The sequence below is a fragment of the Trichechus manatus genome, unplaced genomic scaffold (genome assembly GCF_000243295.1).
Source record: "Trichechus manatus latirostris isolate Lorelei unplaced genomic scaffold, TriManLat1.0 scaffold00106, whole genome shotgun sequence".
Classification (NCBI taxonomy): domain Eukaryota; kingdom Metazoa; phylum Chordata; class Mammalia; order Sirenia; family Trichechidae; genus Trichechus; species Trichechus manatus.
In genome coordinates this window covers 2,231,320-2,247,662 of record NW_004444042.1, presented here as the reverse complement: position 1 = coordinate 2,247,662, position 16,343 = coordinate 2,231,320, and the positions used below count along the sequence as shown (strand labels likewise).

General features: G+C 51.9%; 1 protein-coding gene across 1 annotated transcript in view; it reads right to left on the bottom strand.

The window, feature by feature from the left end:
- Positions 1-16,343, bottom strand: part of DLG5 (discs large MAGUK scaffold protein 5) — a 159,202-nt gene that overhangs the window by 39,012 nt on the left and 103,847 nt on the right. Inside the window, exons 6-13 of the mRNA XM_004383168.1 lie at positions 15,436-15,695; positions 13,500-13,812; positions 7,834-8,018; positions 5,677-5,802; positions 2,883-3,015; positions 2,305-2,432; positions 1,249-1,424; positions 782-885 (exon numbers count right to left, since the gene is read on the bottom strand). Of these exons, the coding sequence (XP_004383225.1) occupies positions 782-885; positions 1,249-1,424; positions 2,305-2,432; positions 2,883-3,015; positions 5,677-5,802; positions 7,834-8,018; positions 13,500-13,812; positions 15,436-15,695 (1,425 nt within the window). The remainder of the gene's footprint in view (positions 1-781; positions 886-1,248; positions 1,425-2,304; positions 2,433-2,882; positions 3,016-5,676; positions 5,803-7,833; positions 8,019-13,499; positions 13,813-15,435; positions 15,696-16,343) is intronic.

The window sequence follows — 16,343 nt, the reverse complement described above, 5'->3', positions numbered from 1 at the left end:
CTACATACAATCAAAAACAGAACACCATGGTGGATAGAAATAATGAGGACTGACCTGGAAAGACAGCCACAATGCAGAATGCAAACTATCGAAAAACACAACATGATCCCCTTCCTATATTTTAAAAACAAAAATCAGATCCCTATGTAAGTGTAACAGACTTGCATGCACATTTAAGGTCTGGGGGCACACCCACCAAATGGAGGCAGAGATTACCTCTGGGAGCAGGACTAAAGGGAAGAAAGGGGGACTACCACTGTTCACTTTATATGATCTTATATTGCTTGAATATTTTACAGCCAACGAGTCTTACTTTGGTAATAAAACAATTAAAAAGATAAATGGATACAACGTTCAGTAAAAAAGATTCAAAAAACTATACTCAGATGATACCAATTTATACGACAGATTAGATAGGATAGATAGATTAGATAGGATAGACAGACAGTGAGACAGACAGATAGATATTGCTCTAGATATAACTTCAGGTGTAGAATAAAGGCTACAAAGAAATAAATAAAAATGTTACTAAAGGTTATCTACTGGTGGTAGCAATGTAAGCGATTTTTATATTTTCTTTCTGAACTTTTTCTGTATTTCCTAATTTTCTACAGTAAACATAAACATATCATGAGGAAAAAAATCAATTTTAAATGTTCATAGGCAGCAATGTCCAAGACGAACATGAAAACTCAGTTCATGACTCCCTTTTCAAACCTCCTCAATGTAATTTAACTGTCTATTTGTGGAAGACCACCCTGGCCTCATCCTTCAGACTTACCGCAACGATCCTGTCTCCCACCACAAGGGACCCTTCCTTGGCGGCAGGGCTTCCGGGCACCACGGCAGCAGCGTATACTCCATTCTCCAGACTGATGCCGCTGTCTGCAAGCCACAGGCAGACGACGGTCACTGGTGAGCCCCGCCTCGACCCCCTGGCCACCTCACCCTCTGGTTACCCCATCTCATCTTTGTTGACTAACTTATAAAAGGAGAGGCTGGCAGATGCTCCCTATCCAATCATCCCAGCACCCTACAGGGTCACAGCACCCTACAGGGTCACAGCACCAGGGGGCTCAATACACGTCTGGTCTGTTGAACTAAGTCAAACACTCAGAGACAAGCAAGACCCAGGACACAGACGGTCTTTGACCAGGAAAGCACATGGGTGTTTTTGTGACATCAACGCCTTATCCCTGGGAAAGAGGTACTCCTAAAAAGAGAGCCACCCCTTCCGCGGCCCGCTACCTTTCTGTCCACTCAGGTTGATGTGCAGCGGCGTGACCACCTTGCCCCCCAGGGACTTCCTCCGCCGCACCACCATGTTGATGGCCCCCTCCCCGTGGAGGAGTGCCTTGATGGCCTGCTTCTTGTCCTTGTTGATGAGGTCCACGTCGTTGATCCTCAGCAGCCAGTCATTGACCCTGACGGGGGCAAAGCCGGGTTGGCACGTATGCAGGTGTGGGCTCCCATTCTGGGAAGGGTGGAAAGCAGGCGCCCACATACACATTCAGAAAGATCTCCTCTTCCAGGCTGTGCCACGGTTAAACTCACAGATTCTGGAGCTAGACCGTCTGGGTTCAAATCCTGCCTCTACCACTTACCAGCTATGTGACCCTGAGCGAGTGAACTAGCCCCTCTGTTCCTCAGTGTCCTCATCTGTAAAATGGGGAAATAATAGCACCTACCTCACAAAACTGTAAAGTTTAAAGAACTAATTTATAAAGTGCTTAAAGTGGTACTTAGCACTTTCTTCCCCCAGCTGCCATTGTGTCCATTCCGTCTCACAGCAACTCCATGCATGTCAGAGTAGATCTGTGCTCTGTAGAGTTTTCAATTGCTTTTTCGGGAGTAGACTACCAGGCCTTTCTTTTGAGGTGCCTCTGGGTGGGCTCAAACCTCCCACCTTGGTTAGCAGCCAAGCACGCTGACCATTCTCACTACCTAGGGACTCCGCTCAGCACAGAGCACGCCCTATATGCGTGTCACCTTGTATCACTACTATTTCATGGGTTGGGCAGGCACACCCTGGGCTCTCAGAGGTACTGCCCGAGCCCTTTTGTACCCAGAAAAGCAAAAGATGGCACCCTGGTGACTGGGGAACAGCCAGATTCAGAGGCAACTGAGAGGCAGCAGTTTCCTTGAAGAATAATTTAGCAGTTGCGCCTGCAGGTCTTGGACAGACTTCGGGGTCTGAGGTCCGGGGACGCACACACGTAACTGTTACCTAGCTCCCTCTTGGCCTGTGGTCCTTTGCGTTGGGCTGAAGAGGCCCATCAGGGTCTGGGCCTCCTGGATTCGTACCTTAATCGGCCATCAGCAACGCTTCCTTTGTCCACTTTAGTGACAAATATGCCACAGTCCCCTGGAAAACAGGGCTCGTTCACACCTTCTGCCATATCGAACCCGAGAGCCTTCAAGTCAACATCCTCCTGTGAAGACAGCAGCAGCAGGCCCGTTACAGAGCAGCACTGAACACTCGGCTCTCAAACCCTCACACCTTCGCTCCAACATGGGTGACGGGCCTGTCACTGTGTCTGACAGGTACTCGACCCCCAATATGGGAACCTGTGGACAGGTACAATCCACCCCTTAGCCACTGCAGACAGACACACATCTGCCCCGTCTCCTCTGGGGCTCTGCTCTTCCCTCTGCTTCCAGGCAACCTGCCAGTGTCTGCCATGTGACACAAGACACCCCCCGCTACAACCTGCTCAGACGAGGTCGGGAAAGGATGTATTCATACCCCTGGGAGGAAAAGCCGAGCTGCCTAGTTAGCGGCCATGAAACTGGGGGACACTGCAAAAAGGCCACTCTCTCACTCCCCAGGCCAAAGTCTTCATGCCAAGGAGAATGGATAGAGAACCGAAAAGGCAGCTCACCGTCTCCCTTTCAAATTCTACAACTTCCGTTTCCCACTCCATGGAGTCCGTGTCGATGGCTGAGTCATGGGAGCTGTGGGCCAGCAGCTGCCGGAACCGGGCCTCCTTTCCCAACTGGGATTCCATCTGCTCCCTATGAACAGGGAGAGCACGGCACAGGCTGTGGGGGAGGCGAGGCACCTACCTTCTCTCAGCTGCCAACCAAGCTGGGCCATCCATGAGCACTACGTGGGCTCCTTCCCCCAAACCTCATGCTGCTGTTGTTAGCTGCTGTCAAGCCAGCCCCTAACTCATGGTGTCCCCGTGCACAAAAGAACAAAACACTGCCTGGTACAGTGCCATCCCCATGATCAGTTACGGATCGGACTGCTGGGATCCACAGGGTTTTCGCTGGCTGATTTTTGGAAGTAAGTCATCAGGCCTTTCTTCCTAGTCCGTCTAAGTCCGGAAGCTCCACAGAAACATGCAAGTAAGCCTCCACTGACAGGTGGCGGCTGCCCATGAGGTGCATTGGCTGGGAACTGAACCTGGGTCTACCACATGGAAGGTGACTTCACATGACTTCACACTAGCCCCTCAACAAACCTGGAGGGTCAGGTCAAGACTTCTTCATGATCAGTGGGTTTTCATGGTGGTTACTGACCGTACTTAAAAATTTCTCCCCAGACTGATCTATAGGTTTATTGTAATTCCTTTCAAAACCCCAGCAAAATATTTTGTAGACAGAGACAAGACGATTCTAAAATTTACATGGAAAGGCAAAGGAACTAGAATAGTTAAAACAGTTCGGGAAATAAAGAATAAAAGTCGGAGTAATCACTCTACTCGATATTAAAGCTTACTATACAGTTATAGTAATCAATACTGTGTGCTACTAGTGGGAAGACAGGCACACAGATCAAAGGGACAGAATGGAGAACCCAGAAATAGACCCACAAAAGTATGTCAACTGATTTTTGACAAAGGCATTTAACCAACTCAGGGGAGAAAGGACCATCTTTTCAACAAATGGTGCTGGAGCAACCGGACATCCACAGACAAAAAAAAAAAACCTCACAGCTCATATAAAAATTAACTCAAAATGATCACAGATTTAAATGTAAAACATAAAACTTTACATCTTTTAGAAGAAAATCTTTAAGGTCAGGGCTAGGTGAAGGGTCTTAGACATTAACACTGTCCATAAAAAAAAATAGATAAATTGGACTCATCAAAATTTAAAATTTTAGCTCTGTGAAAGATCATGTTAAGAGGATGAAAAACACTCAGCAACCTTTTGATATTCCCCATGTAATGTCCTTCTGTCTAAACTCCGCACCCAAACCGCCTTTCCAGGCTCATCAACAATGCCCATGGGGCTCCTGCACACTTGGGGCCTTTGGTTTCCTGATCGAGCGTACATGGCCCCATGTCCACACCTGTGTTCTCACCAGCCTTCTCTAGAATGCTCCAATGCCTCCTCTTCCTGGGCCACCTCTCCTGCCTGCCCCTGCCCCCTAGGCCTAGTGAAGGGTTTTTCCCTCCAAGCTCTGGATTTAAAGCTTCCGCAGGTCACCAGGGCCTGCCTGTCTGCATCTTCAGAGCAGGGCGTCCTTGGAAGCCGTGCTGACCCCTCCTCAGTACCCCACCAGTTTGACAACTTAGCAGAAAGAAGGTGCGAATACAAATATGCTGAAATGACCAACGGAACTAAGGTGTCTTACCAGTTCTAGGCATCTATCACGCAGTTAAAATGCAGAACCTCCTCTGTGCTCAAGCCCCAGAGGTGCCAGGATTTAACCTGATTCCATCACTTGCTGGAGTCAAGGCGGGTCCCTGGGGGAGTGGATCCCTGGGGGAGCATCTGCCACTTCACCTGCTAACCTTTGTGACTATCCTAGAACGATGAAAGCCCCAGAGCTTCTAGGTATTTTATTTAATGACAAAGCCCTCATCTTAGGTTAGAGTTTACTGAATGGGGGAGGGGCGGTAGGCTGTCACTCCCATCTGACAGCCATCACTTGGGGCATGTGCACTCACACACACTCACACTCACACTCACACACAAGCTCACAGCTCCTGCCCCATACACCAGCTTAGGGAACTTTAAAGAATAGGCGACAGTCACCGCTTCTCCACTACATTTCTGCTCTAGACTACGCTGGTGGCTCCTAGGCTCTGCCAATGTGTACTGTTAAACTTCGATCTTTGTATTTTCAATCCACTGATTCAGGCCACCAAGTCTTAAACGACAGTCTCTCCTAAAATACACAGGCTGCCTTCAAACCAACGAACCACAACCTACAATTATATTCATTTACATATTTGATTCCCAAATGGCCCTGCCTTTGGTCTATTGCCTCCTGTGGACTGTGGACTGTGAGCACCTCGAGAGCAGGGACTCTGCTTGTTCAGCACTGTCTGTCCAGGGTCTCTCGCAGGGCCTGGCCCACACAGAGGACACCCTCCAGATATATCCGTAGGATAAGTAAATGATTGGCATGTTCCCAAACAGCAAGAACCACATTTCGCATCCCAGGGCTTCCTTCCTGTGTGCCTTTTCATGCGTCCCAGCACCACCACCACGTGCTGACCAGAGGGCTGGTGCCATCCCCTGCAGTGTCTAAGAACTTCTAATCAATTTTCAACATGCAGGCATTCGGACTCATTCCACAGACTGACAGAGTGAGGCAGAGTGACCGGACCAGATGGCCAGACTGACACCAGTTCGACGCACTCAGGGATGCGTCGCCCCGACAGGAGGGGGGACCCACTCCCAGGAACACACATCTTCAAGCAGGCGCCCCAGACCTACTTGAGCTCCTTAAGCTCCCGGATGACATCGTTCTTCTGTTTGCGAGTGTCATCCAGGCTGCGCAGGGCCTCCGCCAGCTCACTCACGGCCCGGTCCCGCTCCCGCCGCAAGTTGTCACATAGCGTCCTGGCAGAGAGGGGGCAGAAGGCACTGTTACCTCAGGGTCAGGTAAGGGAGGGGCTCATGGAGGAGCCCTGGCTCCCAAACGCTCAGACTCCTGCCTTGCCCAGGATCACACAGAAGGAGCACATGGGATTCAGGGTGAGATCACCCAGGCCACCTCATCCATGACAGAGGGGAACACTGGGGACTCGAGAGGGGAAGAGACACACCCTAGGTCACTGGGCAATGAGCATCAGGTTCCGAACATGCAGTCCAGGGCTCCTCCCACAACTCCACCCTCAGTGTGCCTGGGGTTAGTGACTGCCCACCCACTGCCCTCCTGCACACAGACACTACTCTAACACCTGGCTGGGGCTTTCCTCGGCAACAACGCCCCCCAGCATCTGTGTTCCAGCATCTACCCCACGTCTCCTAACCACCCAAACGCAGGGCCTTCTAGAGCTGCTCCCCACTAGGCTGGGGGATGCCCAGACAAGAGCCAAGCCCCATGCAGCCCTGAGCTCTGCCCAGCTGCCGTGTAGCATTAAAGGAAGGTGTGGCTTCTGGGACCCCAGGACCTCCTCAGCTACTCAACAGAAGAGGATGGGCGTCCCTGGCAGTGGGGAGTCCGCTCTGTGCACCTCAGAACTGCATCCTGTCACCGGTGCACCCACCTCTCCACAGCCCAAATCCCACCCCACCCCCAGCCCTTGATGAAAGCCCAGCTCAGGGCCGCACCTGGAGAAGCCTGTGGAGAGAGCCAGAACAGGATCAAACGGGCAGCACCCACCAACCCAGGCCCATCAGGGCCTTCCTGGCCATGTCTGCCACCTTCAAGTCCCCCCCGACCCCCACTGCACTGGGCACGAAGCTGCTGTCCATCAGCGGAGTTACTCCATGTCTGGCCACTCGCTCTCCCGACCAGCCCCCTTGGATATCAGTCTCTCCTCCAAATGGCCACAAGGTATCACTCAGAAACCCCTCAATGACCAAGTCATGTGCCCCACCCCCCACCCCAGGCCTCTCCTGGTTCTGCTCCAGCAAGGATCAAGCCCACTCTCTTTGGCTTACCTTTCAGGGCCCTCACCACCTACCCTCAAGACCCCATCAGCTCCTCTGCCCATGGCCCTCTAGTGCACGCCATGCCCATGTCTCACCCTGAGCACACCACACCTTGCCCATGCTATTCCTTCAGTCCTCAGCGCCCTTCCCCACTCTCCACCTGCAAAATTCTACTCATGCTTCAAGTTCCAGGTCAAATGCCACTCTGGTGAGACCTCCCCACCAGCAGTTCCCTCTGCTCACCAGCGTTTCTTGCACGCTCCCCTACTGTGGCCCAGCCCAATGCCCTGGGATCACTGTGCACACACCCCCTCCCAGCTGCCCTGGGATCACCGTGCATGCAACACCCCTCCCAGCTGCCCTGGGATCACCGTGCACGCGCCCCGCTCCCAGCTGCCATGGGATCACCGTGCACGCGCCCTCCTCCCAGCAGCCCTGGCATCACCATGCATTTTCCCTCTCCCCACGGCCCCGGGATGGCAGAGCCCGTGGCCCCCCACCCCCAACTGTCCTGGGGTTGCCATACACATACCCTCCCCCACGCTGCCCTGCCCCATAGATCTGGCCCAGGACCTGCACAGCACCAGCCCCTCACAAGCATCACACATGTCTGCCAGCCTCGGAGGCCATTTCCATCCCCTGTCCTCTTGCTCGAGGGATCTGAGACCCCAGCACACAGTAGGTGCCCAACAAGTACTGGCTGAAAGAATGCATTTCTGTTGTGTGGTCTCATGAGAAGCCCCTCGCAAAGGAAAGACGGCCATGCCACTTCACAGGGACTGTATCTGGACAGGAGCAGCTCAGGATCCAGGGTGCAGTGATGTGGGAAGGACAGGGACAGGGAAACTGGGAGGGGAGCTGGGCCCTCCAGCAGGGGTGAGAAGGGAGTGGCCAGGAGTCCCTACCCTCCTGCACACTTGCAACAATCTGACCCTCCCATAGACCCCACCTAAGTCACAGGAGGGGAACCTGAAGGCATGGGCGGCCCTGTACCGGATGCTGTCGCGCTCTGCCACGATCTTGTCCCGCTCCTGGAAGGCCCAGTCCCGCCGGCACTTGGCCACGTCTGTCTCCTGGAGGGCTTCCTTCAGCTCCTGGCACAGAGCCTTGCACTGCTTTCGGAGGATTTCAACCTCCTTGTTGGCTCTCCCAACGTCCACTGTCACCGTGTCCTTGATCTGGAGGGCATGGGGACAAGCAGAGGGGAACTTTGACTAAGCTTTCTGGCCCTGAAGTGCCCCCTACCAGTGCCAGGGGCTAGGCTAAGGCTCAAGGAAGATGGGTGGAGAGTGGGGAGCTCATCCCAGCACACCCACCCCTCCAGCATCTGCACCCCAATGACTACAAGCCCACGTCCAGTCAGACTGCTAGTGATGCTGGGTTAGGGTCCAGTGCAAACTCCCAGGACCCCACACAATCCTGGGCTGGAACCCCAGCCTCTGCTCAGCCACAGGCCTCAGGGGCCCAGGCGGAATGCCTCCTGTGGCATCCTCGTTAGAGGCTATGGCCACCCCTTACCTGGTGCACGCCTTCCCCAGAGTCCACTGTGGCTCTCTAAGGAGCTCTCCTGGTATAACTACAAGAGGCCGGGCTGCAGCGGAAGGTGCCGACACTGGTCATACTCGAAGCACAAAAATAATAACTTTCCTGCCCTCTGAGTCTGCAATACTGGATTTTATACTCTGGCATACTGACTTATTTTTAAATATGATGCACCAGTATTTTTGATGGTGAAGTACTGCTTATCTCTGTCCATTTAAAAAGCTGAAATCAGGCACACTGGCATCTTGACACTTCTCCACAGAATCATACACACCATTAAGATTTCAAATATAACCGTAGACACACACGAATATAAACTCCCTCTCTGGTCCTTAAAAAATGAAGAAGACATGACAAATGACAACGCACGTGTCTACTCCAAGAACCGTTCCAACTCCAGTCCAGGCTTTCTGAACGAGCAATACATGAACACGCGCCCAGCGAGGCTGACACTGGTGTCTCCGCACTGGGATCTCCCCTCCCCACAAGAAGACCGAGGAAGACAAAGACAAATGGACAGCATGTCCACTCATCAATAGCCTCCTCTCCAGGGGAGAATTTAAAAGTCAGCAATCAACCAACCAGCTGCCGTGAACTTGATTCGGACTCATGGCGACCCTGTGTGTGTCACAGCAGAAATGTGTTCCATACGAGTCCCTGGGTGGTACCAACGGTTAATGCTCAGCTGCTAATCAAAAGGTTAGTGGTTCAAGTCCACCCAGAGGTGCCCTGGAAGAAAAGCCTGGTGATCTGAAAAACCAGCCACTGAAAACCCTATGGAGCAGAGTTAAAAGATGGCAGCCTCGGCAAAAACAAGGTCAAAAAGACCTCAGGTTCCTTCCAACCAAGACAACAGGGTGAAGGAGACAGGAAAATACCTGGAACCAGCTTATAACTACTCCCTTGCCTCTCAAGCACAGAGTCGGAAAGAGCTGGAAAAAATGTGCACAAAATATGTCATAACTTGAGAAAACACCATTGACATGCTTTGCTCAGGTCTCACTTTCCACAAGATCAATTTACATTATTAGAGTTCCAATCTTCTATGATTTTCTTCCCTTTGATGCAGTGTTGAGTATTGGATTTACTGTTATTTTTTTTTAAAAAAACTTATTTGTATTAGTTTTATCTGTTAAGAATTTACTATGATAAATAACATTGCTAAATCATGTTTTTTAATCTACATTGTACTCGATATTTCATGACACGTCTACAGTTCTGTATCTGAAGTGTGTCAGTACGTGGTTTCACAGGAAGACTTTTCCACTCTGCTCTGACACCGCACTAGTGTCAAGCTGAGGGCCAGAGATGGAATTGAGTGGCGCCCCCCCTTCTCCCCATTTCCTCTTCCTTCCCACTGGGCCCCTTGTCTTCATTGGTCCCCAAAATTAGTTCATCTCCAAAACACTATTTCCCTATAAGAAGCATGAAGAAGTACTATGACTAGTTTCTACTGAGAGGAAAGAGAAGGAATGAGGTAACTTCAAAGGAGCAGGAGAATTTAGGAGCTGAGAGGACCCGTGAGGCCCCGTGAGAGCCCTGACTCTACTGAAGAGGGGCCTCAGGATCTGAGAAGTGACCTGGGAGAGGTCTCCTGCTTCTTGCTGCAGGGCCCCTTATTCTACACCACACTGTCCCCAGACGCTGAGTCTTATTCTGTAAGAGCTCTACCCAGGAACTCTTTCTGCCCACCTGGTCTTGGGGAGAAACAGGCTGGTTTTCAGGACACTCACCTGGCCCAGGCACGTGGCCAACTTGAAAGGCCTCTGAGCTGCAGGCCCGCCCAGCAGGGGCAGAGCCCACTGCAGGGTCACAGGCCAGGGTAAGTCCGGGCCTGTCTCTTCTACTCAGGCAGCACCTGCTGCTGCCTCCTCCGCCTCCAAGCCCCTGAACATCCCTCCTGCTCCTCTGCCTTGCCCTCTGCTCAAAGCAGTGATCCTCTCCTCCACACACTGCTCAGCCCCTCTCCACCAGAGTGGGCTCAGTGCCTAAAGGAGACTTGGAGCTAAATGTGCATCTGCGCTCAGAGGCAGCGGGAAGCAAGGACCAAGGGGCCAGTGCCTGCCAGGGCAAAAGAGCTGGCCTTTCTGGGGGTGGGGACTCCTTCCGAGGGGCCTGTCTTGGAAGTGACTTGGAAGCTGAGGAGAACTTCTGTGACAGGAGGCAGTGGCTCCTCAAGCTTCCTAGATGCAGCAACCCAGCTGCCAGAGGCAGTTACTGGGCTCTCCTAAGGGCTGTAAGTTTTCACAGGACCCAGTCGGCTGATGGTCAGGGGTGGGGAGGGTGGCCTTGGAAGAGACACTCCCAGGACATACCTGCTCTGGCAGCTGGCAGGCAGGAGGGGGGCGGGTAGAGCGGACCCGGCGTCCAGAGCTAGGAAAGGCCCAAACAGGTCCTCGGACCTCCTGGTGCTGCCCTCTGCCCACTTTGACCCAACCCACCCAGGAAGGGCCTTAGGAAGGTAATGGCAGCAAGAGAGGAAACAAGGCAAACAGAGGGAGAAGGGCAGAGAGTGTAGGGGACTAGGAGACACAATCTGTGTCCAAAACAAGAACCACTCACTTGGCTGAGCAGAATGGGGACGGTTCTGGGGAGAGAGAGCCAGAGTGGCTAAAGGCCTTCCTCAGCTCAGCCCCCAACCAGGAAGCTGCTGGAGAGGCCTGGAGTCAGGCACCCAGGGGTACAACCCCAGGGGACCTCACCAGGCCACAGGAGGGGGTCAGACTCTCCGTCCAGTCTTAGAGCCAGGTTCGCCCAGGCCACAGCACTGGCCACCTGAGGCTGGGTGGGAAGTGGTCTTGTCCATGAAGCCAGACAAACTTCAGAAGGAGTGGAGGATTTCAGCTCGAGAAGTACCTGGCTGCAGGGGTGGGGGTGGGGCTCGCCTGCCTGCCTGCTGGCTCGGAACAGTGCCTAGAAGAGATTCCTGCCTCAGACAGGTGACTGGATGCCTGGCCAATACCCCCTACGCAGGCACAGGAACTGGACTTGGTCTGAAGGGCACAGCCTTAGAAATGGTGGCAGCACTCAGGCACTGTTTCCAAAGGCTGCAGGAGACACACATTAGCAAGGCTCATCATGGGCCAGCACACAAGGAATTTGGCACTCTTCCAAACATCTCCAGAGAGCACCTCTGACCTCTCCAAGCTCAAACACCCACCCAAGCAGCCTCACTGTCCTATGACAGGCTTACCTGTGTGAGACACTTCACGTGTTTGACCTTCCGTGAACCTTTGTTTAGTTACTGACTCAGTCAGTTTCAGTTTTCTTGGTCATTCTGTTTTCCTCATCTGATACAGGCATTTTCCCCCAACGACTAAGCAGCTGAGATTCCAGAATATAAAAAGGAGTTGCTGATTTTTCTAGGAGAATTACTAAGTTCTTTTGGTGGCACAGTGGTTAAGAGCTCAGCTGCTAACCGAACGGTCAGCAATTCAAATCCACCAGCCGTTCCTTGGAAACTCTATAGGGCAGTTCTACTCTGTCCTACTGGGTCACTATGAGTTGGAACTGACTTGATGGCACCTAACAACAACAAGGTTATTATTTCTGCTTATCAAAAATCCCTTCATAACATCCTTTTAAAATTTCATCAAAGTTAATGATCCTTTTCAAGAGTACACCACATTTGGTTTTCAACTCAGTGGTTTACAGAAGTCTCAGCTCCTTTGTATAACATGGCCGTTATCTGACCTCTTTTTATCTACAAAAGCACCGTTTCGTAGAGTTCACTCTGATGCTAACAGGACAGTAAGAGTCACATAGTAACTATAATAACCTTAATGATAAAAGTAAAGACTCAAATCATTCCCGCTTTGTGTGGGGTACGATTCTAAGTGCTTTCCCCATATTAAATTGCTTGACTCTCACAACTGCCCCGTGATACAGATGCTATTATCGTCTCCGCAGATCAGGATACTAAGGCACAGAGAGGCTAAGAGAGTGGACTGACGGGACCTGACTCCCCAGCCCCTCAAACTGCCTGGCACAGGAGGTGTGACTGTAGGCGGAAAGACTCACAGGGCACCGGCTGCCCCCAGGCATCAGCTCTGCACCGTGCTAGGCAGAGAGGGGTCTGGCTATACCCCTCCAATGCACACTGTCCCCCTGCCAATTCACCTGAGCCTTAGCACCTTGCTTTTTGCCTCTCATAGACCAATTTTGAAACTCATGTTCTAACTGACCTAGAAGAATGATGGAAAGGCATGAATAGAGGACTACTTTGCTGGGGAAAAGATCTGCGATGATCAAGTTCAACCACTCTAAACAGCACTGACTGATGGGATAGGAAGGGATTCTTACACCCAGGGGAGTCCCAGGCCTGCGCAAGCCCCTGCAGGATGAACCTAAACTCAGGGTGAGGAGCACCAGCAACGAGGTCGGGGTGGCCGGGAAGAAAGGATGCAGGAAGTCCACACTGCTCACACAGCAGTCCAGCTGAGTAGCCTAATCCAATGCTACTGAACACCCCAGTCCCCCTGACCATGGAGGCACAGCCCTCAGGGAGCATGGCTCAGCCTAGCATAACGTGTTCCCAGCACAAGCCCGGGCTACCCCCTTTAAAGGGCAGTCTCCATCAGATGCACGTGCAGCTGGTGGTAAAGAGCCCCTGAGGGTGCTCTTCCAACTCACAAGGGCAAATGTGGCTATGGCCTTGGGAACTTGGTCTTGGGATCTTGCTTCTGAATGTGCAAGCCCTTGAGATATCCCCTGGCTTATCAGCACAAAACTAATCTACAATTACCTGACCATGAGCGTGAGTGTGGGTGTGAGGATGTCTGAGTGTGCCATCTGACTTTCTTCCTGGACTGTAAGCTCCAGAAGCCTGGGACCATGGCTGGGTCTCCGCTGTGTTCCTCCCAGCCATCCCCAGCCCAGAGCTGGGCGCTGAGCACAGGCTCAGCAGTTACCTGGGCAGTGCCCAATAATCTAGCTGGCATTCAGGCCTAAAATGAGAAGCCCTTAACTCCAACTCAGAAGAGAGCCTCTAAGCCGAACACCACGCACTCTGCAAGCCCTTCCTCCCTCCCTTCCTCGCTGCTTTAGGAGAAGCTGCGAGGCCACTCGCCTACCTGCTGCCCACCTACCTGCTGCCCACCTACCTGCTGCCCGCCTACCTGCCGCAATGCTTCCATCTCCTCGCTGGCTGCCTTCTTCTCAGATGTGCTGCTCTTGAGCTTGGACTCGGCCAGCTCCACCTCGGTCTGCAGCTTGTCCAGCTCGGAGATGACCTGGTCCCGCTCACTCATGATGAGCTTGTACTCGCTGTACACTGCATCCCGCTCTTCCCTGTACTTCTCCGACTCCTTCGCGGTCTTCGCCTGCGCGCTTCTCAGCTCTGTCAGCTCCGACTGCAGCAGCTCCATCTCCCACTGTAGGTCCTTGTTCTGGGCAGTGGCCTTGCTCAGCTCGTGGTGGATTGCCTCGAACCTGGGGAGAGAAGTGCTGGAATGTGGGGGCAGGGCGGTGCCCTGCCGGTCAGCTGCTGGGCCACTTGGCCGTGCTGGACAGCCAAGTGTGAAGCTTCCAGTAAGGTCATTCTCTAGCACCCCCAAAAGATAAAAATGACAGCGGACCAGTGCCCCTGGACCCGGAATTTTCTCAGCCTCTCACAAATACCACATGTTTACTAAGGACTTCACGCCCTTCGCTCTACTAAAAACAACATGTTATTTCTTCCACAGCCAGACTACATTCTTTTAAAAAAAAAAATCACAGCATATGAGAGATAAAAGTGGCCTTAAGGATCATTTAGTCCAATCACCTCAATGACAATAGAAACAGTAAGGCCTTGAGGTGGTGGGTGACTGACCCAAGGTCACAGCCCAGTCCTCCCAGGCCAGGAAGCACCTTCCACACAGGCAGCCCTGCAAATACAGTCTGAAGCTCCAGAGCAGCCTTTCTCAAAGTGTGTTCCTTAGAACACCAGTGCAGCAATGGTTCCATTTAAAATTGTGTTCCATGATGACTTCTGCTTGGGAAACACTGCATTCCGAGCCCCCCTCTTGGAGAGTCCTGGTGTACAGTACCAGAGTAAAGGCCCTGACAAGTCCTGCAGTAAAGAAAACTGTGTTTGACCCAGTAATTACCAAACCTACTTATCCAGAGAACAGCTTTTTCACATGAAACCAAGGAACACTGCAGAGAACGAGTGTTCAACAGGAATGTTACTTACAAAACACTGTTCGAGGGCAGGGACCACATCTCCAAGGAAGATTATATTCTCTAATACAAAATACAACTGTTAAAACAATGCCCAGGACAATGAACTTTCCTATTTGCTGGGCAGGTGGCTGACAGAGACAGGAGAGGCTTGTGGGAAAACCTAAGAAACAGGATGCTCAGAAGACATGAGAGTTGTTCAGAGGGGAAAAAGGAACCATGATCACGACACGCACTGAGTGTCTGTGATGGTTAATTTTATGGGTCAACTTCGCTAGGCTAGGGTTCCCAGCAGTTAGGCCAAACACTAGTCCACTTACTGCCCTGGAGTAGTTATATCTGATTAAATCAGTTGGCCTTAGGTAGAGAAGATTACCTTTCATAATGTAATCTAATGTAATGTGATCAACCAATCAGTTGAGGTCATAACAATGCAGGACAGATCTTAAATCTAATCACTTCTCAGTTACAACACCAGAACCGACAAAGACAGACAACATGTAAGGATTGTATACAAGCAGAGGAACACCAAGGACCGTCAGCAGATACTAGATACTAGGGGAGAGGCTCACAGAAGGAGTTGCTACAATGGCCAAGACCCTGAGTTGGACTTTTAGCCTCCAGAAAAGTGAGAAGATAAGTTCACGTTCTTTAAAGCTAAGACAGTGCCCAAAAAATGGTTTCCCGGGAACATTCCTGGAAATAAGTTTTGTTTTTTTTTTTCCTTGAAAAAGCACTATAGTTTGTGTTGACTTTACTCCCTGAAAGTGGCTGGGAGCCTTGCAGACAACCACAAGCCCACAAACGAGAGGGGCCCAGCAGCACAGCAGACTCCCGGGCTCTCTGCACATCTCTGAGAGCAGGAGGCGGGTGGGCGGCCCTGGCTCCTACCTCCGCAGGGAGAGGGCGCACTGGTGCTGCAGCTGGATGGCCGTGTCCCTCTGCTGGGTCAGCATGTCCGTCTGCTTCAGCAGGCGCTGGTTCTCATCCTCCAGCTGCTCCAGGCGGCTCAGGTCCGCGTTGTGGATGGCGACTTTCTCACTGTACCGCTTCCGAAGGGCATCATAGTCCTTCTTCACCACCTCTAGCTTGTCCATGGCCGTGTCATACAGCTTGTTGAGGATCTCTGATGACCCGTTGTGCTTCAACACCTGGAGAGCAGAGAAAGTGACACCCATCAAACACCCCACCGGGGAAGAGGGCAGATCTTGCCACCCTCTCCTCTCTGCAGGGGACTGTTGAGGAGGGAGAGACATGCCATGCCCTCTGAGCTTCAGGAGTCTCCTATCAAATACTACAGGCCCTGAGTCACACTCGTCTGATTCATTCAGTTATTCCTTCACATACATTAAGTCCTGTGCAGAAAAGGGTTAACACTCCCATCTGCAGGCCTGCATGCAAGGTCAGCCCCTGGCTGGCATCTGGTAAACAGTGCCCTACACTGATGTACAACTTGCCCTAAATGGTAAGGATGGCTCGTGGTGCCTAGACTATACAGTGTGGCTCCATGTGTGCTTCCTTCTCGGGCCCTGGGATTTTGGTGCATGCTAGGTAGAGGTGCCTACATGACCAGCCCCCAGTAAAAACCTTGGGCACTGGGTATCTAATGGCTTCCCTGGTAGACAACACCTCGCATGTGTTGTTACAATTTGATGCTAGAGGATTTAAGAGTGTCCTATGTGACTCCACTGGGAGAGGACTCCCGAAAACTTGCGCCTGCTTCACTCTGGACTTCACGCCATGAGCCTTCTCCCTTTGCTAATCCTGCTCTGCATCCTGTCACTATGTTAAACCTTAGG